The sequence below is a fragment of the Tiliqua scincoides genome, chromosome 2 (assembly GCF_035046505.1).
Source record: "Tiliqua scincoides isolate rTilSci1 chromosome 2, rTilSci1.hap2, whole genome shotgun sequence".
In the NCBI taxonomy this organism is placed as follows: Eukaryota; Metazoa; Chordata; class Lepidosauria; order Squamata; family Scincidae; genus Tiliqua; species Tiliqua scincoides.
In genome coordinates this window covers 202,735,266-202,757,474 of record NC_089822.1, presented here as the reverse complement: position 1 = coordinate 202,757,474, position 22,209 = coordinate 202,735,266, and the positions used below count along the sequence as shown (strand labels likewise).

The 22,209-nt window shown below is 42.0% G+C and overlaps 1 protein-coding gene across 2 annotated transcripts in view; it reads left to right on the top strand.

Annotated features, from left to right (window-relative positions):
• Nucleotides 1-22,209, top strand: part of FANCD2 (FA complementation group D2) — a 57,754-nt gene that overhangs the window by 1,325 nt on the left and 34,220 nt on the right. For both annotated transcript variants that reach the window (XM_066614974.1, XM_066614973.1), the window contains exons 2-19: nt 560-697; nt 2,051-2,118; nt 3,064-3,167; nt 3,704-3,767; nt 5,014-5,066; nt 5,616-5,694; nt 6,972-7,096; nt 8,596-8,683; nt 10,073-10,177; nt 10,527-10,627; nt 12,384-12,492; nt 13,451-13,486; nt 14,311-14,454; nt 15,141-15,275; nt 16,090-16,221; nt 19,093-19,200; nt 21,021-21,130; nt 21,833-21,893. In XM_066614974.1, the coding sequence (XP_066471071.1) occupies nt 560-697; nt 2,051-2,118; nt 3,064-3,167; nt 3,704-3,767; nt 5,014-5,066; nt 5,616-5,694; nt 6,972-7,096; nt 8,596-8,683; nt 10,073-10,177; nt 10,527-10,627; nt 12,384-12,492; nt 13,451-13,486; nt 14,311-14,454; nt 15,141-15,275; nt 16,090-16,221; nt 19,093-19,200; nt 21,021-21,130; nt 21,833-21,893 (1,760 nt within the window). The remainder of the gene's footprint in view (nt 1-559; nt 698-2,050; nt 2,119-3,063; nt 3,168-3,703; nt 3,768-5,013; nt 5,067-5,615; nt 5,695-6,971; nt 7,097-8,595; nt 8,684-10,072; nt 10,178-10,526; nt 10,628-12,383; nt 12,493-13,450; nt 13,487-14,310; nt 14,455-15,140; nt 15,276-16,089; nt 16,222-19,092; nt 19,201-21,020; nt 21,131-21,832; nt 21,894-22,209) is intronic.

The following is a 22,209-nucleotide window of genomic DNA, read 5'->3' as shown; positions in this document are numbered from 1 at the left end:
AGGACTCCCCAGCTAGTTAGAAGTAAAAGTGGAGCAATCGCTCTCCTCTTCCAGTTTCGTGGAAGTGGAACACAGTCACTCCACTTTCACTTCTGATGACCTGGGGAGCTCTGCAGATGCTTGCACAAGGCTCCCCACACCTCCAACAGGCTGCTGCCTTCTCCCTGCCTCCCCCTTGCCCCTGCCCCTTAAGGGGAAAGAGGCTAGGGCCCTCAGGCTGAAAACCACTGCACTATGCTATATCTGCTCTCTAAAATCCCATCCATCCCCTGTCTGTATCCTCATCTGTAGTGTCTTCGACTGACCATTCTCATGGCACAATCCTATGTGTGTTTATATCAAACAAATTCTGTCTGTTCTATGGGGTTCCGCTCCACCAAAGACTGTAGCCTCTGAGATTATCTTAGAAGACATTGTCCATTTCATCTTCTCAGGGATTTCAGATGCTGATGGAATATTTGGACTTAAAGGTTATTTTTAATTAAGTTGTTTGCATTAAGAAACATTGTTCAAATCTGTGCGGTTAATATCTCTTATGTGAGTAATTTCTCTGTCTTAGAAATAAAGAAGTCTCGAGTCTCTGGTAAAAAAAAGACTATTCCCCAAGATGGAGTTGTAGAGAATAACAGTGTTTTCGGGCAACTCCTCAAGACTGCAGGAATTACACTAAAAGCTGGAGAAAGACAGAATGAAATAGGTATAGACAGAGTCTTCTTCCATGTCCTTCCTTGATAGATGGTATGTCTAATAGTTATGCTAAAAGGAAATAAAAGTTGCAAATGGATATCGGCAAGTCAAATCATGTTTTTTTAAAACCGCTAATTAGTCTGATCACACCTCTTTAACCATTAAAACCTTGTTGCATCAACAGTTCTGTGCATCTTATTCTTAATTATTCAGGCTCTATTAGCAGTTGTGTTTAAGCCGGCAAGTTTTTTTGTTTGTTCTGAGGGTCACGTTCATGCAAGGAGGGGGAATAGTCTACACTGTTGGTCCTGTAGTGTATCTGTTGCAAAGTAAGTTCCACTCTTGGTTTTTTGCATCAAGAGTCTTGCCTTCAATAAAGAACTGCATGCTTATTACATAGTTGGTCCACTTAAGCAGTCACCAAACTCGCGACCACTTTGTTCCAAAAAAAGTCCTGTTCGAACCGGACCTTGCTGCAGCACCGCATGACTTTCACCTCAGTTGGGGGACAGGGTCGCTCTGGGAAGTTGCGACTGTTACCCGACATCCCAGAAGGCTGCAAGACAGGACGTCCAGGCAGATGCAACTGCCCAATGTCCCTGTCCCCCAATTGAGATGAAAGCCATGTGGCGCCGTGGCAGAATGGTAAGGTCTGCTCACGGGGCAGAAGGGTTAGTCCAAATCCCAGATCCAGCCCCTGGGCCAGGGTTTGGAAGGCCCTGATCTGGATGGAAGTCTTAATTGTCCTGCTTCCTGATCATTATCTTAGATTCCAGTCCTATCCTCCCACCCCTGGTTGGTGCAGCCATGCCAAAAACAGGTGCTGTGTCATCCAAAAACTAGGTGGGTGGATTGAGAGACTTTAGGAACACAGGGAATGTAAATCCTAAATCTCCTTACAACTCTGTAAGCTTCCCAATTCGCAGTGGTTCTCCTCATATCTGCGGTAGTGATTTTGCTAGCACAAAGTCAAGGAGAGAAAGGGGGTGGGGAGACTGCAGGAAGCAACATGTGTCATCACTGCTGGTTCCACCCCCTCCCACAGTCTCCCCGCCCAGTTTCAACCCTGTCCTGTTCTGTTACTCCTCTCCTGCTGTACTCTGGTAGGTGGCAGGAGAGCTGATGATGCAGGCAGGAAAGCGCCAGCCTTCCCACTACTGGTTTATGCTTTATGGCTTATGGCAAGTGCTTTATGGCACTTTTGCAGCAGTTAGCACTGGTAGATCACTCATTCTGCCAGCACTAATGCCCATTAGGATAGAGTTGTTAGCCTTCATTTTTCATTATCTGCCTTTTCCTTGTGGCAGCTTCAGCGTGTTGTGCATGACAATGACTCTCTTGACTCTTGATACTTTCTCCTTAGCTGTGGATGGAGCAATTTTCCAGAAAAAGCTGTATCAAGCTTTGAAGAAGCACACTTCTTATCCACAGGTTTGTAATTGACTTCATACCTGTCTCAGCAGATGAATAGACTTATACTGGTTCTAACCTCCAAAACCAAGAGCTTGTAGATGAAAACTGTTACTGTCACCAGGCCACTCAGCTCCCCTTCTTTTACATATTCAGAGCTTTCTTTTTAATCCACTTCCTTTAATATTTCACTTGAAGTGACTCTCCTAACATCTGATAAATGACAATAACAAAATAGAACATGAGTGGAAAATAAAAAGGCTTCAGTTATTATTCAGAGCTCTACTGAGAGGTCATTGTTGACAGCTTTGGAAGGAGCGAGACACTGATCTTTACAGGGAAGCATAAAAAATTAGGTCCACTCCTAAGGCCTTCAGATCCCTCTTGCAGATGTCCTTGTATCGCAGCTGTGGTCTACCTGTAGGGCGCTTTCCTTGCACGAGTTCTCCATAGAGGAGATCCTTTGGGATCCGGCCATCATCCATTCTCACAACATGACCGAGCCAACGCAGGCATTTCTGTTTCAGCAGTGTATACATGCTAGGGATTCCAGCACGTTCCAGGACTGTGTTGTTTGGAACTTTGTCCTGCCAGGTGATGCTGAGAATGCGTCAGAGGCAGCGCATGTGGAAAGCGTTCACTTGGCCAACAGTCTGAGGCTAAGAGGCAAAGAAGGAAGGCCCATAGCCAGGGAGACAGACCAGGGACAGACTGCACTTGCTCCCTGTGTGGAAGGGATTGTCACTCCCGGATTGGCCTTTTCAGCCACACTAGACGCTGTTCCAGAACCACCTTTCAGAGCGCGATACCATAATCTTTCGAGACTGAAGGTTGCCAACATGAGATAAAGAATTACATCTTTGTAGTAAAGGTCAAGGAAAGGAGGGGTCATGGAGATTGGCACACACTAAATGGAAGTTTCAACTGTCAGAATTGCTCAGTTTCAATTTTCTTTTTTCTGTGTAGATTGTTGAAGAGTTTATCAGTGGCTTGGAATCCCACACGGAAAATAGAGATCAGTTTAGGAATTGTCTTCTGCCTTGCATACCTGCACAGAATCAGGAAACAAGGTTAGTGAGAAGGTTTATGTTTCTCCTGCCAAATGTTTGGTTGTTTGAATGTTTCATAATTGTAGCTAGTTTCCATAGCAATGTGGGAAATGACCATTTGTGCTGAACTCAATTTGTGCCCAAATTTATCTGTCTAATCCAGTGGTTCCCAAAGCCCTCTTTAGGAGGAGGAAACCACGTAAATGCTTGCGCATGCAGGTGGATTGCAGCAACATGGTCCCCGGGATTGCGCTGCTGCTGGGGAAAGAGGGGCGGTTTCTGGCTTACCGGAAGCCAGTGACGGGGTATGGGGGGTGCAGGGAGCCCCATATACACCTTCACATGGCTCCCCAAGCCTGGAAAATAAAGAAAATCATGATCGGAAGTCACTTCTGCAGGGCTGTCCAGACCCTTCAGGGGAGTTTTGGCTGCTAGAGGTTTCCTTGGGGTAAGAGGACATTGGGGGGCTTACTCCTAATTTCCTGAAATTATATGTTTTTGTAACAGCAATAACAAATCTCTCTCTCTCTCTCTTTTTTTTTTTTTTTTTTTTGCAGTAATGCAGTTCACTCATATTGTGAAAGCCTTATTAAACTGCTCCTTGGAATTGAGATATTACAAGTAAGATCACTTACCATATAGTTCTTCCAACCTTCTCTTGTTGATGCATTTTGAGAAATATTGAAGACAGAGCCGGCGGATGGATAAATAAGGGGCTAAATCAGGGGTCCACACATTTTGGTTTGGTTTGGTCATTTTTCTTAGCCATCACAGACCTTTCTCACATCCTCTGACATGCAAAAGGAACTTGGAGGTTGGTAAGATCTAGCCTCAGTTCATGCTGTGCTTTGGAGAAAGACAGACAGACAGAAAGAATTATCAATATTACTTAATACTTATGTGTCTCCAAGCCCAGTGTGCTTATGGACCAACCCCTCTCTTCTGTTCTCTTTGAGTCCCAGAGGATTCAGAAGGAGAAATTTCTTGCATCTGATACAGTGGCAATGCTCCCACTTATGTCTCTGCAGGAAGAGAAGGAAAGTGAATCTTTGCATTAGGAATCCGTGGTAGGGACAGTTGCTACTGGTGATCTGATTTGTGGATTCTTCAAGTTCACATGAAAATGGGCTATCTCTGAGTTAGATATTTAGATTCCTTTTTAATCCAAAGGATAACTTTCCTATGTTATGACTTGGCAGAACAAACCCTTGCAATATGTACCTGGACGCCTTCTCCTTAAAGATATTCCTGTATTATATGTGAGGGAGGGTAGGCTCTTCCATTGGGAAAAAAAATAAAAGGAAAATGGTCTTAGATATGTTTATTAATAGAAATAAAACTATGGGAGCACCACTATTGAATGCTCAAATAATGAAATTATTTAGAGCAGCAAAAGCAATTCGCTTAGAATGCTGAGTTCAGTGGTGTAAGCTAGCTGGTGTTTATCTTTGCAACTGAACAGAAGAGCAAGAAATCTTGAGTTGACTAACACCAGTTTCTTAAATTATATTGTAATATTGCATCATCCTAGATTTCAAAAGTTCATAGTTTGGAGACAAACACATTGTTTCATCCAAACTACTCACAATTTCTAGAAACTGACTTGAATTCTATGTGAGAAGTGTTGAGATTGAAGTTTGGCCTTTGCTCCTCTGGGGGGAAAAAGAAATTTTGTGTCTGTGGTTTGTGGATTTTAAAATTCGTCTACAAGATTTGACACACTGAGACTGTTTTCTTGCTATCTGTCATAGAATAGAGAATTCCCCTGTTATGGGGGCAGTGGGGTTTGGATCTATGTAATCAGTGTTATGTAATATAGGGTATTGTTTCATTGCAAAAAACACTTTTATCTTTCCTTTTTTGGAAGGCTGCTATTATAAGGCTGTTATTTGAAAAACTCCCTGAATTTTTTCATGAAAGGTGAGTATTCCACGACTTTGGCTTGACAGCATTAGCCACAATGCATTTTCTAACTATTTTTCTTAACTACTGTTTGACATTCTGAAGAGTTTATCTCACTGGCATACATGAAAGAAAAATCAGTGGGATCCAGTATTGTAAACATCCTGAGCCAGAGTAAGTACAGAGGTTTGATCTTGATGTATATCCTTGCCCGTTGTACAAGTCAAATCTTTGTGGTAGAATAAATAGGTCACAGTGAGCTTTGACCTGCTTTGCAGTTGTTGCTGAGACTGGGAGGTTTCCTGCATAGCTATGAACTAGATTGTGACACAGTTTGCTGTTGTGCTTTCTGAAGTGACTCACTCACTGTGTGGCATGGCACTTTTATTTCCAGCAGAAACTGTTAATTGAACGGTTCTTCTTGATTTTTGTCAGATTTTGGAACATATCTAGTTCTGCAGAACTCTATCCTGCTTTGGCTTCAGTAGGAAATGTTTCTCAGAAGTAAAAAGAAATTATAACCGTGCCTAATCTTTTTCCTCCTTTGTTGTCCTTTTGAAATCTTAGTGTGGGAAGTGATGGACTCAATTTGCCCCGGCTCATTATCAATCAGTTAAAATGGCTGGACAGGATAGTTGACACTAAGGTGCGTACTATCAGTGCCATCCGTAGCATTTCTTCTCTTCCCACTGGTTAAAATTCAGATAGTTCATAAGGTTTATAACTGTGGTGTGTTGCAATTCTCCTTATACTGTAATAAAGCAGTTTATATTGCTGAGAAGTTAGGAGTAGTATTTTACATTTGATTAAGGATATGATTTAATTCTGCACATCAGATGCCATCCAATTCACCTATAATGGCCTGATCCACACAATTAGATTTATCCTATTACTGGCACAGTTTGACCTAGTTGGACACCCTTCATGCACTCAGGCATTACTGCCAGGGTCCCTGTGTCTAGCCTCTAAGGGCCCAGTCCTATCCAGATTTTCAGCACTGATGCAGCCGGAGGTAATGGAACAAATGTTTCCTTACCCTGAGGAGGTCTCCATGATTGCCCCCTCCCCCAGCACAGGATGCAGTATATGCCCTATTGGTATGGCTGCATCAGCATTGGAAGACTGGGTAGGATTGGGCCCTGAGACTGTATTTTTCAGATGGGATTCTATGGAGAACTGCTAGGGGTTCTGTGAGCAAACAAAACTCCCCCACTCCATCCTGCCTTTTGGAATGATGTAATGCTTGGTCCCATGACAGAAGGAGGAAAGCAGAATAAAGTACTGTTTCCAGGGGCTTGTATGTAAGGGTTTGTCCTAAAGTGAAAGCAAAAATGTTCATTTTCTTAAGTGAAAGAAGGGAGGAGGGCATGCATAAGGCTTGTTCACATAATGCTAAACCATGGTTTAGTGTTGTATCTGAACCAGGCCATAGAAAACCTGTTCAGAAGGTTTGTGATCTACACAGACCTCTACTATGAGGTGACTGTGATAATCAATGCGATGGAACAACAATGGTGTGAAATGGCTTTGAGGAATTCTTGTTGCTGTGAGAGACTGAAGGTCAATACAAACATCAAGAACAAAACATATGCTGTAGTCCTAGAAGGGCCATACACCTTCAGATTATAGATGAGAAATTGCATGCTTGAATGCTTCTCCAGATACAAAGCTCCTGGTAGTAGAAAGTTAGCACGTTAGAGAAAAGCATTTCATATCACTGAACCTCTGGGAAGAACGCCACCTGCAAAATTTCTACTCAAGAACTCTTCTGAGAGGGAAAAATGGCAACTGTAGCTATGGTTTTTTTTCCTTTTCATTATTTGCATAAAATTGTTTTCAGAGCAATTATAAAAATTTTCAAGAAATTTACTTTTCCTTTACCCTGGTTAGCTCACTGTGTTCTGATGCTTTTGTCATCTGCAGGATCTTGTCTTGACAATCATGCAGTTGATTTCTGTTTCTCCTCTGCCAATCCAACATGACATTATCACAAGTTTGCCAGAAATTTTGGAAGATTCCCAGCACAGTGAAATTGCCAGAGAGCTAAGGTAAGGTTTTTATACTGATACTTTTCTGCCTTCTGCTCTCTGCGCAATGTTGTTCTAACTGTACCAGTGTCTCAAAGTATCATCTGGAGTAATTTCTTTAAGTGCTATCACTTCTGTATGAAGACTGCTTTAAAGCATGTTGCTGTTCCATAAGAAGGGTCTGTGATTTAAAAGGATTTTACCTTTTGTGTTCATGTATGGCTACGGCCTGAAGTGTGAGGTTGTGGTGTGATGATATGAACTTTCACTGCTTCGTTCTTTCCCCCTATCTGTTTCCCTTAAAGGAAATTCCAGTGTCAGGCTAACTAGAGAGGAGGCTTTTCTGAGACATTTTGAAATTGTTGCCATTTCAGATGGACCGCATAGTCATGCAGATAGGTTGTTTTGTGTATTGGCAATCTTCATTGTCTAGGTCCAACCAGAAGAGCCCTGGACTCATGGCCACTAATCAGGCATCAAAGCCCATGCGGTCAGAGGAGTGGACAGGGGTGTTAGACTGGGGTGCCCAGGTGGTTGTAAAACTTCTAGTGGGACAGGGCAATTACCTTATTAAACCTAGGTTACATACTTATGGTCACCACCAAGGAGTCTCCTAGGTGTTCCACTGAGCCCTCTCAAGGTGAATCTGTGTGAAGTCTGAAACCAATGTGCTGATGTAAGGACAGGTCTGGATAAATGAGATCCAGATGCATAAGGCATTTTGTTTTACCATTTGCCTATAATCACTTGCTTGGATATTTTTTGTTAAAAAGATCTGCACCTGGGCCCGATACTCCCTCTTTTTTCTCCCTGTATTATTTCTCCTCAATAAATGTTTCCTATTCTATTCCCTGCACTTATTCTTCACCTGTTTGCTGTTGGTTGAACTTAGAGCCTTGCCTCTGTCTTTCTGGACCACCTGTTACACAACATTGTACAAGGTTTAGGGGATTCTTTCATTCAACTGGGAGAAAGGCTTTTGAAGATTTTCTCTCTCTGGCTTTGACCTTGTGCTGTTGGTGCAGTCTACTGTTTTGGCCCTGCACAAGAGGCAGATCTGAAAAGAATGCAGGAGGCATTTGCAGCAGCCCCCTCCCCATCACCACACCCTGATGCATAGATTTCTATACTGGGGCTGCCATATTGAAATGGCTCCTATTCTTTTGAGTACCCAACTTAAAGTGTGTTGGGATCCATTAACCCTGTTTCATAAACATTTTCAATGTTGCTGCTATTTATGTTTTGAGATGTTAACCTCTTTTGTGTAGATAATAGCGGCTTATCCTGATCAGTTATAAGGATTACTAAAATAGTCTATGTAAGCTGCTCTGAACGCTTGGCTATGCTGCTATGGATTCTTAACAACCAAAGCTGACAAGCTTTATTAACAAGTTCAATTATTGGCCACACATTTTTCACTTGGTTGCTATTGTGGGAAAAGTCATCAGGACAAATTAAAAGTGCAGTTTTACAATGTTGCTAGATTCTACAACAGCACATTTACTTGTCTTATGTTTTAGTTCCTTGTTGAAAGAGAAGACTGAGCTAACTGTTCCAATCCTGGATGCCCTTTCTAGTTTGAACCTTGATCTGAGACTTCTGTCTGAGGTAGGGAGACCTGTGGTATATGGATAAGTTCACAAGCAAGGCATGAGGACAGCTTAAGTCATGATGTTACTTAGTATTTTTACATGGATATATGTAAAAGTATTGACAGGAAGTGCAGGAGGGTTAGAAGAAATGAGATTTGTCTGGGCTGAAAGTAGCACATTCTCAGATCAGCTGAGAACTTCCTCTGGTTTCTTCCATTGACATGACAAATTTGGGCAACAAAGTTACATTGAGAGCCAGTCTTGGTGGCTGCCCCATAGGGATAGAATTTTCTTAGAGGCTCAACTGAGACCCAAACCCAACATCAGCCGCTTTAATAATAATAATAATAATAATAAAACTTTATTTTTATCCTGCCCTTCTCCCAAAAAGGGACCCAAAAAGGGACCCAGGATGTATTCTGGGAAAATACATCTGTGGGTCACATCATGAGTTTCAATTGAAGTAGGATTTGTGACCACATGTTTACTGCAGTCCAGGTCTTTCTTCAAGGCAAAAACTATGCTAGTCCCTCCTCCAACTCTGCCATCCATCCTTTGAGTTCCTGTGTCTGCGTGTATCCTGGCAGCACTTATAAACTGCAAGGGTGGGAGCTTCCCCCTGACGGTTTGCCCTTCTGATGGCAGTAAATGTCCCACTCTTGCCTGTGACAGCAGGGTTTACATGCTGTTTGTTTTCTGTGCCAGCATGTGCAGGGCTGACTGCAGTCCTGTAACACTTTTCAGGGAGTAAGCCCTATTGAACACAATGGGACTTCCTTCTGAGTAGGCATACATAAGGTAAATATAAACTGACAGCATCTCTCCCCCTCCAGTGGGAAGAGAATCAAAATGGTATTGGCTTCCTCCTCCTCTCCCCCCAGATCCTAAGCAGGTAGAATAAATGATCAAGCAAAAGTCATGTTCGCTGCTCTCTCTCCTATTTGCCACAAGCAAGGGGAAGAGACAGCTGCCTTTTAAAACCCAAAACAAAGAGAGAAGTTATGGCAAAGAGAGGCTCTGCTGGCAGCCATTCTCACACTGTCTAACCTACCAAACTTGCACATATCAACAACCATGTGGGTTTTGCAACCACGTGTCCAAAAATTCAAGAATCCAAACTCACATATTAAGAGGGTAATGAGTGGCACAATGAATATTCTGTGGCACAGAATCCATGGGATAAGGAAACTCATACTAGCTTTGCATCCTAACTTGCACTTATTCCATGGAAAATACTCATTACCATGTGGATTTCACCATTTGTGGTTTGGGCCTGTGGCTGTATCTGAGCATTTTCTGAAAATGCTTCTAAAACATGGGACAATCAAGAAGTGTAAGTAAATATAAATGAATGCTATGTCTTTTACTACATCTGTGACTGAACAATTTGATACTTTCCTTCTAGGTGCGCCAGTCTGTCATGATCACAGTGGCTGCTGTAAAAGTAGAAGATTTGCCAGTAGTAGTTAAATTTATTCTCCGTTCCATTAAGGCCACTGATGCAGTAGAGGTATAGTATCTGTTCTTAAAGATGAAGAGATTTGATCATGAATAGGCTTTGTGAATAAATGATGCCCACACTGATATAAGTATTCAAACAGTTGCTTTCTTTCTACATATGAGCAAACACATGGTTCAGTATACTCTTCTAAAATGCTGCTAGAATTGAGAGGTGTGGGGGTATAGAAACAAATAATATAATGACTGAAAGGTCTGTTTACCATGGGCCCCACAGATTCCTCTACCTGTATTTTTTGTTTGTTTTTATTTTGTTGCTCTCTATCCTTCAGGATCATCTTCTTGAAATATATTATCACTTGTATTGGTTTGTATTTGTGATGTGCACTCCTATCCTACAGGTAATTTCTGACCTTCGTAAAAAGCTGGACTTAGACTCCTGTGTTTCACTTCCACGTATTCAGGCTGCTCAAAGCAAGCTCAAGAGCCTATCTCAGGCAAGGTAGATGTGATTTCTTTCTATTTTGCTATATTGCATTTATGGATTATATTGTTCATTTATATTAATGACAGAAAGTCACTTTATTTTGAACGTAAGCCCCTGTGAGCATGTATCTGTGCACAAAGACAAAGTATAAATTTATAAGCTAAACCAGTGGTTCCCAAACATTTTAGTACCAAGACTCACTCTTTTAAATGACACTCTATTTGGACCCACCTAGTTTTACAAGATAAAAAACAAACAAAAATCATCAGTTTCATCTTACCTGCTCAAGCCTCTGTTTTTATCCTTTTTACTATGGTGCGAGGGTGGGGGGGGACACCTTCTGGAGCATTTGTTGAGCTCCACATTCATTAGATCAGGACCATTTTGGTGGTTTTGCATTCCCCTTTGTCTGGCCTTTGATAGGAGCTGAAGCATATTTACCGTTTTCATGAGTAAATGCACACATGTGGCTTGGTTTCATAGGAATCAATAAATTTTCCTTGTCAGCTTGGAGGGGTGACTTCCTTCTCAAATGTTTTTTTGGGGCCTGCATTCATTGGATTGGGACCATTCTGGTGGTATTACATTCCTCTCGGCCTAACCTTTAAAGCGAAGTGAGGCACATTCACCTACTTGGAAGTAAATGCTCATGTGCAACTCAGTTTCACTTTCCATAGGGCTCAATACATTTTCCTTGTCACCTAGCAGCTTCTCAGTTTCACGATCCACCAACAATCAGGTCAGAACTCACTGATGGAAAACACTGTGTTAAACTATATATGCAACTGTTGGCATTTCTCCTGATCCTGAAATCTCTGATCTTTTGAAGGAACATGGAGTCCACAGCATATCTATCCTTAGGAGGCTTTCTTAAGGCCACATGAGCTTATGGACTTTAGGACTGGTCTTCACATAACATTCACATTGTGGAACCTGCTTAAAACTGCTTTCATCTAGTGGCTGTAGCACATTGAGAGACCATTTACATGAATTTACCCTATCATGTGTCGCAGTGATTTTCAACCTTTTTCATCTCATGGCACACTGACAAAGCACTAAAATGGTCAAGGCACACCACCAGGTTTTTGACAGTTGACAAGGCACACCATGCTGCCAGTGGGGACTCACATCTCCCATTGGCCCTATTAATAAATGACCTCCCCCCAAATTCCTGTGGCACACCTGTGCACCACTCACAGCACACCAGTGTGCCACAGCACAGTGGTTGAAAATGGCTGATGTGTCATTTCATCTCTTCATAGGGGAGTCTTTCCACCATTGAGAATTGCCAGACCTGACAAGTCTCCACACATTTAAGATAATCAACATAGTTAAAAAATGTAATGCTTAGGCATACCCTTTGTCAATTCTTCAACATTCCCATCCATTGCTGTTGCATTTTTTTTTCAGCCAGCAAAACTGTTACCCCTGTCTCTGCCATTGCCTCTGCCTTAGGCTTCTTCCTGCTGTTGTCATTGCTGCCTTCACTTTAGTAGGTTCCTGTTTCATGACTTCCTGTTAGTATTGCTACTATATCCCTGCCAGTGGATTTTTTTGTGAGTGCTAATTTAGCCACTGAAGCTGGTCTTCAGCATAAAAAGAACCCTGGACCAGAATCCTGTTTCCCACAAAGGTTGCATCAGTTGTCTCTGGGTAGCCCACAATCAGGAGATGGAGCCACTGAATGGTCTTGAATCAACCATGCCCTAATACTGCTTATTCTGCTGGTGAAGTGATTCTCTCTCTCTCTATCTCTTGTGCTTCTTTTTAGTCTGCCTGCAAAGCAAGTGAGCATTAATCAGGACTGTGTCAAACTCCTTTTTGAAGTCATAAAGTCAGCTGTTAAATTTCAAAAGGCCATTTTGGAAGGTTGGATGAAGGTCAGACCTTGTTTTCCATGTGAACCTACTTTTTGTCCATCTTGTATTTGATATTATCCAAACATCCTGTTAAACTGTCTTCCTTGTAATAAAATTGTGTGCAAAAGATTAGTACAGTATGTTTAGAAAATGACTCTGTTCGGAATTTAGAGTTTGTGTGGTCTGAATAGATTCCTGTTTAGAGAAAAATATGTTGTGGGATCTGCAAAGGAAGAAAACACTTTAGAGAGCCATAAATGCCGAAGACCGTGTGGATGAAGATGGACAGAAACATGTGTTACTCCTAATTTGGATACTTGGTCAAGCTTGAACTAGAGGAGGATTTAAGTTATGTTTAATTGAGGTCACACTGTGTGTTCCTGTCAGGCTCATGAAGAAGATGGGGAGCCTTGGTGAGGTTCAGTAACATTCTGACTTGCATAATAGAAGTGTCCAAATGTACTTTTCCTCCTGCCCAACCCTGTATGTTCACAGCCTAACTCTCTTATGCTATGGTGGTAGCACATGTGGTAGGTGACTTTTTAAGTTCTATTTGGTTTTAATCAAGAGTATCCCATCTATGTTTAGATTTTTACAGGGTTTACACGTACACCTCATCCTTCAGGTGAAAAACCTCTAAGGGAAGCTCAGATCACAATTCTTTTTAAATCTTCTGCCATCCTGATAGATTTTCTGAAGGATGGCTTAGAAATCTTTTAAGTAAATAATGGGATATTTTATTTCAAACCCATATTTCAGATTAAAAACTTTTCAGGCCACTTTACAATGAGCTCACAAAACCTTAGTAGTAAAATGATAAAACATTAAAAAGTCATTTAAAACAAGATGAGTACTGCTATTTGTGTCTTTTGTTCTGTCATTTAATCTTCATTCATTCCATTTGTGAATCTATAAGTTGCTTAAAGCATGTTAGTGTACAGTATGTCAACTGTTCCTCTTGCATTTCTTCCTGTTCTAGGCTATTGAAAATGTTGCTTCTGCCTCTGATCATAAGGTAATGTCCTATGCAGATTCTGACATAGCTGTTCTCCACTTAAAAATATTCTTTTAGGCATGTTAATTGGAGAGAGAACACACAATTCCTTCACAGCATCCTCTGAAAATTTTGTGGTGGAATTTTGGAATAGAGTAGAGCTGTCATTTGTGATAAAGATAATACACAGAAGCTTCCATATGTCCATTTTCCCCATGTTTCTAATAGTCCAGTGTTGTACCTCAGTGTTTGTAACAAATCCATCTCTTCACTTGAAACCAATGGCAGGGAGGGTGCATCTATCTACCGCCTAAGTTATGAAATCACTGCCTGAATCTTTGTACCTGTCGTAATAATGGCAGCAAAATCTTAATTTTTCCTGCTGCTCTAGAACCAAGCCTCTGGAATTCTGTGCTTCATCTTTATAGATTCTGGAGACAGTCTCTTCAAAGGGTGCACAAATTTGATTTCCACAGGTCCTTTGACTGTAGCAAAATTGGTTATTTGCAGAATTTGGGTTTTTTAATAAGAAATCAGGCTATGAATTTCTTAAAGGGCAGGAAGACAGGCCCTGTCCTCACCCCTGGGAATCCCTTTTGTTTCTGAGCCACTAATCACTGCCAGTGTGCCATTAACCTTTCTTTGACATCATGAGCACTAAACACTTGGGCTTTTAAAAGCAAAATGAAAGATGTGTGTGTTGACAATTCTGTGCAAACTTAAGCAGGTTCTGTGTGGGGTAAGTTCATCCATTCAGCTTTTTAGATTTAGATCCTTTATCTAGTCTGGTCCTTATTCTCCTATCTTATCTGCATAATCAGCTCAATTGTTTTGCTTGGAAAAAGGTTCTGGATCTGATTGTTCTGTTCCTAATCTATGCTACAAATGCCAAGAGTAAGAAGCAAATTGAGAGAGTGCTGAGGAGCAAGATTCGATCAGGCTACATACAAGAACAATTGCTGCGGAATGCTTTCCAGCATCATTCACTAGTGAGTACTTGTGCTGTGATGGGCTCCATCATACAGGCAACCGTTCCCTTTTTCAGCAGCCATCCTGAAATCTGCAAACTATGCACAAATTCACATACAAGCCCTTCTTATTTTCTCTACCTTGTTGTGCATGCAGGTACAAACTGTGGGGCGGCATTAGAGTAAACCAGGCGCAATGTGAAAGCTACAAGTGATTCTTATGATAATGGTGGCTGAAAGTTGTGCAACCACAATTGCAGAAATGGCTACCAGCTGTCTCCACTTGCTGCTCAATTCTCCAGGAGAAAATAAGAAAAGGCTTCTGTGTGAGAACTGACTCTAGAGCTCGAAGAGTCACTGGGTTGTGCAAAGATGTGCTTCTGCATTGGCCTGGGAATTGACAGCAGGGAAATAGCACTTAGGCATGCTCCTAAAGATAGATGAATGGCAGCTTTCTCTCCATACACAACTAGGCAGTATTGATTTTGTCCAAGTTGCCTTCCTCGTCATTGCCCCACCTTATGATGACTTGAACATGCTTCTGGAAATAATAAATTTGTCATTAAATTATTTTAATTTGATCAATGGTAACCTTAACTAGGAAATAAATTATTGAATGCCATATCTGGATGAAAATTTGGAAAGGCAGTAGATTATGAATATGAAGCCTCACTTTAAAAAAATTCTTTATTCTGTCTCTATTTCAGGTTATGAGAGACCTCTTTTCAGCCATCCTGTCACTGTCTGAGATCTTTGTACACTCAGCAGATGCCTGTATTGTCTCTTATGGCAGCTGTATGTACAAGCAAGCATTCACATCCTTTGATTCTTATTGTCAGCAGGTATAGTAGAATGCTGTTCCTATTCTCTGCTTTGTGAAACAGTTGTGGAGGGGAGAGAAGAAAAGAGGAGTTATCCCAAATATTTCTTTCCCTAGGAGTTTGTACTGAACAAAAGTCATAAAAGAAATTGACTTGAACTTCCTTGGAAATAACAGTTTTCCATTCAAATGCATTGACTGCTTCTGAATTTAGTGTAGCAGAGGCAGAAATTGCATGAACTGATTTAAAGAATCAAGAAAGAAGACCGATTTAAATCAAATTTCCCATTTTCAAATTGCTCCATTTTCTGATCAATTGTACAGGCATCCCTTCTTATCTGCAGGGAATAGGTTCCTGCTGCTACCACGGATACCTGAAATTGCTGATAACAGCAAACCTTATTTAAATTCCCCCCCCCCCATCATGTTCATGGCTCACCTCTCTTCATTTGCAAAAGGAAGATATTTTTCCCCTTTCATTTTGTAACCGGAAGCAAACAGTGAGAACCTAGGCTCATAGCTGCTAGAGGAACGCTACAGGAGGTAATAGTGAGAAAACTAATAGGAAGTCCTCTGCTGCCACTTCCTGTTAGTGTTCCCACTCACCTTCTGTAGCATTCCTCTAGCTGCAAGCTAGTTAAAGTTAGATGCAAATATGGATATTAACCAGTGGTTGGCAAACCAAACAAGCATATAGAGACAAATAAATTGTGTTTTCAGCTGAGCATAAACTGCTCCTGGCCCACTTTGATGCTTCATTCTTTTCAAAGCAAGAATTTTGTCTGTTTCAAAATTCATGAATGTCACTTTTCCTTTCCTTTATCTGTTCCCTGCAGGAAATTGTGGGTGCCTTGGTGACTCATGCCTGTGGTGGAAATTCTGTTGAGGTTGATGTCTCTCTGGATGTGCTCATTGACCTGGTGTCTCTCCATACCTCATCAATAGTTCCATATGCTGTATTTCTCAAGGTCAGCCCTGCTAAAGTTGGGAAGCGTTTATGCTGGTGTCAGACACAGTGGCAGAAACATAAGACAAGATTGTGAGAAGAGGCAGTAAAAAGAATAGATTCTTAAAACCAAGAATTTAAAACTCAGTGCTTTCCAACTTTCCAGCACTAATGCAGTTGAGCCACCAGAGCGTGTGCTGCATCCTGCGGGAGGTGGGTGGCAGTCACAGAGGCCTTCTCAAGGTAATGGAATGTTTGTTCCTTTACCTTGAGATTGCATTGGATTGGCACTGGAAAGTCAGATAGGATTGGGCCCTCAGACACAAAACCTATCCTCACCCCTACTTAGTTTGTGGGAGTCTAAGGGCAAAGGGGCATATGATACTGAGCAAGAGTGAGTTAGCTTCATTCAGTCTTGGTTTATCTTTAGATCCCTTTGTCATGAATATGTACAGTTTAGGTCTAGGTTAGCATGTGAAGCCTGAACCAAACTAAGTCAGTAACAGAGAAGTGGCTAGCAGTTCCTACCTGCAAGAATGTGAGTAAACAAACAAAAAGATTGTTGTCTCTCTTTTGCTGGCCAGAAAGGACAGACAACAAGAATTACAACCCATTGGAATGTTTAACACCTCATTAGACTGAGGGGTGCCTGATCAAGCAGAATGGAATGTAGGTATGGATCTCCAGTTGGGAGGGGTAAGAACTAAGAGGGCTAGCAACCAGACCCACTCTGAGAAGGTTCTGTCCTCAAAAGTTTCTGATTGGACAGTCTAAATAAGTAATAAATAATAATAATAATAAACTTTATTTATATCCCGCCCTTCTCCCTAAAGGGACCCAGGGCGGCTAACAACATGTAAAAAACAAATTTAAAAACATAAATTAGGACAAATAACAGATAAAAACATTAAAAACACATTAGAGACCATTAAAACAGTAGTCAGATTAAAAGACAGAATAAAAAGAGTGCAAAAGAGCAAGTCACAAAGGAATCAGGCCTGTAAAAACTACAAAATGTGTAAAAAATGTTAAAAAGGCCAAAAAATCAGAAGGCTTGTGTAAACAGCAGTGTCTTCAGGCCTCACCGGAAACTCTCAAGAGAGGGAGCCATTCTCAAGTCAAGGGGAAGGGAGTTCCATAATGTTGGTGCCACTACCGAGAAGGCCCTATTTCTTGCAGCCGCCCCCCCCGGACCTCCTTGGGTGGCGGCACTTGTAAAAAGGCCTTCTCTGATGACCTGAGCGGTTTCATGTATGAAGTCACCTCAGTACTATTAGCATAAGAAGTATACTAATGAGTGCCCCAAGGGGTGTGTCCGGTTCTTCTTGAACAGAGTTTATGGGTGCAACATCCTGCACGCTGTGAGCTCCATTGTCCACCATGGGCATCTGGCCTCACAGGTAGCCTGGAGCTAAGAGATCTACAAGAGTAACTGACCCAGGTGAGAGATAGGTATTAATAGAGATAGCCAGCTAGCTTTATTATTTTATTGCTGATATGTTTCCTAGATGTTTATGCCTCTAGCATTTGGTGCCTTATGTAATCTTATGTCAGTGGTATTCAAACTGGGGCGTCGTGACACCCCAGCCTGTGGGTCCTGGCCTCTGCCCCTTTAAGGGGCGGGGCAGCCAGGAGATAGGAGCAAGGCAGCAGTGCGATCCGCAGGATCATGCTGCTCAGGGGAGCTGCAGGGACTTGGGTGCACTTGCCCAAGCCTCCTGCAGCCTCCCGGGGGTGTGGGGAGCCCCGCGCAAGGGCCTGCAGGGCGCCGCAGGTCATGAAAAGGGAGAGTGGGGCGATCGCGCTCCGCTTCCGCTTTTGCAGAGGCAGAGCAGATCGCTCCACTCTCCCTTTCCCTGACCTGGGGCGCCCTGCAGGCGCTCACGCAGGGCTTCCCGCACACAGGGATGGCTGCTGCAGTGACTGGTGTGTGCATCCCAGTCCCTGCAGCCCCCTGAGCGACGTGATTCTGGGGATCGCATTGCTGCTTTCCCCCTGCCCCTGCTGCCTCCCCCCGCCCCCGCAAAGATTTACTGCAGGTTTCAAATTCCAGAGAGTTTGAAAACCGTAGCCTTATGTACTTAATAAACTAAAATCTCTTTTACCAAGTTGTTTCATTGTCTGTTGGGGGCAAAGGTTCAGAATCCTGCCTAGCCGTTCAGCAAGCTACCAAGTGCTCATTGAGGTCTAGTAACTTGAGGACTGAAGCTTTGATTGGAGAAAGAGCTCAGTGCCTGCAAGGGATAGAGTTAAGCCTAGAGGTTCTCAGTGTCCCTGGACCGAGACACTGGCACATACAGGGTGGTGGCAGTACTATTGAACAGGGGGGCCTTGAGGGCTTTAGGGCTCGAGAGCCAAGAACTCTGAGCACCCCAAACCCCCCTAAGTTTGCGACACCCTTCTTGTTCTCTTATGCCATACACTTTTCCTAGTGAAGAATGGGGTAGTGATCAGAAGAGAACAGAACAATTGATGGAATGCGGTAGTTGCACGTGTGAGCTTCTGTGAAAAGAGAAGGTCTCCTTTTTCTTTTATTAGAATATCTTTTGTCCGCCTTTGGGTTTACAGAGCAAGGGCACGTAATTCAGATCTATTAATTTAAGGTATAACTAATTAAGTAATCCTGCGTATGCTCGCTTGGGTAGGAATGGAGGCCTTGCTAGGTAAGCATGGCCCACCAAACTCAGCATTCTTTGCAGCACTCAGCAACCAGCATGTACTAGGTGGTCCGCCATAACTTGACTAGTGATCCACTCTCTGTCCACCACACAGACTGGTTTCCTCTTGGTTTTTGAGTGTGTCCTTCACTGTATTGCGAATTCAGATCCTGGAATCTATAATGAAGATAGTTGTGTTTTTTTTCCCCCCCTGATCTTTTGTTCTTTCCTTGCAGAGCATTTTAGACTACATGGACAATCTAAGTCCACAGCAAATACGGAAGCTCTTCCACATTCTTAGCATGCTGGCATTCAGCCCAGGGCACAAAAGTGGCCATATTCAGGTGTGTGATAATTTACTTTATCTCTTTGGACGTGGAAACCTGCTGTTTAGTCTTGTACCCAAGTGCAGTTCATAGATCTCACTAATCTCACAGTAAGATTTGTGTTATGTGTTTCATATATGAATCTTCAATTCCTAAAGATTGTCGTGACTGTATAAATCTTTTCCTGCTTGTCATGAATAAGTACATGTTAGGCCTAGGTTGGCTTGAGAAGCCTGAACCAAACTAAGACAGTGTAACTGAGAAGTTGCTAGCAGTTCCAAGCTGCAGGAATGTGAGTAAATAAACAAAAGGATTTGTTGTCTCTCCTTTGTTGGCCAGGAAGGACAGATAACAAGAATTACAACCAATTGGAATGTTTAGCACCTTAGCAGACAGAGAGGCACCTTATCAAGGATGATTGAGTGCAGCTGTGGATCTTCAGTTGGGAGGGGTAGTAACTATGAGGGGTTAGCAACCAGGCCAACTTTGAGAAGGTTCTGTTCCTCAGGGGTTTTGATTGGACAGTCTAATAAGTAGGAAGTCACCTCAGTACTATTAGCATAAGAAGTATAATAATGAGTGCCCAGGGGGTGTGTGAGTTCCTTCTTGAACAGAGTTTTTGGGTGCAACATCCTGCACGCTGTGAGCTCCATTGTCCACCATGGGCAGCTGGCCCCATAGGTAGACCTGGAGCTAAAAGATCTACAAGAGTAACTGACCCAAGTGAGAGATAGGTATTAATAGAGATAGCCAGCTAGCTTTATTATTTTATTGCTGATATGTTTCCTAGATGTTTATGCCTCTAGCATTTGCTGCCTTATTGTAGAGTATGTAACCATATATACTTAATAAACTAAAATACCTTTTACTAAGTTGTTTCATTGACTGTTGGGAACAAAGGTTCAGAATCCTGCCTAGCCGTTCAGCAAGCTACCAAGTGCTCATTGAGGTCTAGTGACTTGAGGACTGAGGCTTTAATTGAAGAAAGAGCTCAGCACCTGCAAGGGATAGTATTAAGCCTAGAGAGTCTCAGTGTCCCTGGACTGAGAAACTGGCACGTACAGGGTGGTGGCAGTACTACTGGGCAAGGGGCCTTGAGGGTTTTGAGGTTTGAAAACCAAGAACCCTAAACTCCCAAACCCCCTCCTTTGTTTACAACACTGCTATTTGGACATACTCCAGTGAATACTAGCAATCACATTTAAATGTCCATCAACATTTTCTGGTGTGTCTATGAGGTTTTGGAAATTCACAGAATTTATCTAGGATTCCCATATGAACATTGGGGCATTCATGAGCATTCAGTGCAACATGTGCAAAACTGAGTGCCAGATGGTATGACCTAGGACCAAAAGGCTGGTTTTGAGTACATAGCCTTCTGCTTCCTGGGAATTCTTGGGCGCAGTATTTTCTTATGTGTGACCACTGCCTTCCAGGGTATTTTTACAATTTAGCTTCCCATCTTCAAGCTTTCTACTTCCTTTGAACCCTGTCTTGTTTTACACCAGCCCACAATTTTAAAAATGGTCTTTCTCCCAAAGTTTGAGTGCCCATGCTTCTTGCATCTTTCGTAAGGTATTTCATAGCACATTTGTTCTGTATCCCCCAAGAATCATCCCCAAAATGGAGCAGCAATATGTGTGATTTTATTGTATCCCACTGGAGTTTTCTTGACAGAAAATATTTATCAATCAGGTCTTGTAAGGTTTGCCAGGCAGAACAGTGGAACCTTGTTTATTCTTGCATTGATTACATCTCTCCTTTGAAATGTAAGATGTCACCTTTTTTATGTGTACTTCTGGATGAGACATGATTCTGTTCCTTTTTTTTTTATGTAGGATGACATGCATATGGTGGTTAGGAAGCAACTTTCCAGCACTATTCCCAAATATAAGCGCATTGGGATTATTGGTGCAGTTACCATGGTGGGCAGCATGGCGGCAAAGAGGTGATCAAATAGAGAAGAATGTACACATTGCCATTTGTTCTAGAAACAGAAAGGACAGAGATGGTGGTCTAGTTCAGACATAAAGAATAAGTCTAAGAGAGGGACAGGCTCTCATGTATGTGAGAGGAGGACAGCTTTTGGTTTTCACTTTAAAACAAACTGCAGCTCTGCATTATGTATTAATTTAGTTTACAAATTGCAGTTCTCCAACTATCCTTAAACCAAATAGAACATCAACCATGTTTTTAATCTGTCCTGAAGATTTATTTATTTAAATTTCTATATCTCCCTAGGCTACAATGATGCCCTCTTCCTCGATTTCTGTTCACTAAACTGTGTGTGTGAATGTATTTTGTAATGGGATAAAAGAACAAACTTTAATAGGCTCTATGGGCCATTTTGCTATCTCAGTTGCTTAGGAAGCCACCTCCTTAGCCAGGAGCATTATTACAGATCTGTGACAAGAATGAGGGTGTACTAGCATGAATGATGATTCATGAGGTATGAGAACAAATATAAAGATTACTGTATCTGCATGTTAGGGTTTATTTTTTAGAGTCTTAGGAACAGCAAATTGGGATGATTTTTGAGGATGATACTGAAAAATATGATAATGAGAAATCTGGATGATACTAAACAAATATGTTAGTATTTGACTGTTCTAGACAGCATTAACCAATATCACCTAACTACTGATTTCAGGAGCAAGGAAAATGGGCATCTGGTGGAACGGGCAAAGCTGAACAAGGAGCAATATAGACAGGCAAGTATGTGGATATGCGCAGGATACATAAGGGATCAAGTAGTCTGGGGGGGAGGATTGTGTCACTGAGAAAAGACTTACAAAACTGAATAGAACAGTGGTTCTCAAACTTTTTAGTGCCAGGACCCACTTTTTAGAAAGTCCAATCTGTCGGGATCCACTGGAAGTGATGTCATGGCCTGAAGTGACACCATCAAGAAAATTTTTAATACCTCCCATATGACAAAATCAAGTTAAGTATGTAAATTAAAAGTTTATAATATGTATAAGTTTAAAAATTTATTTACAGTAAAGGAGAACCCTCCTAACCGTTCCA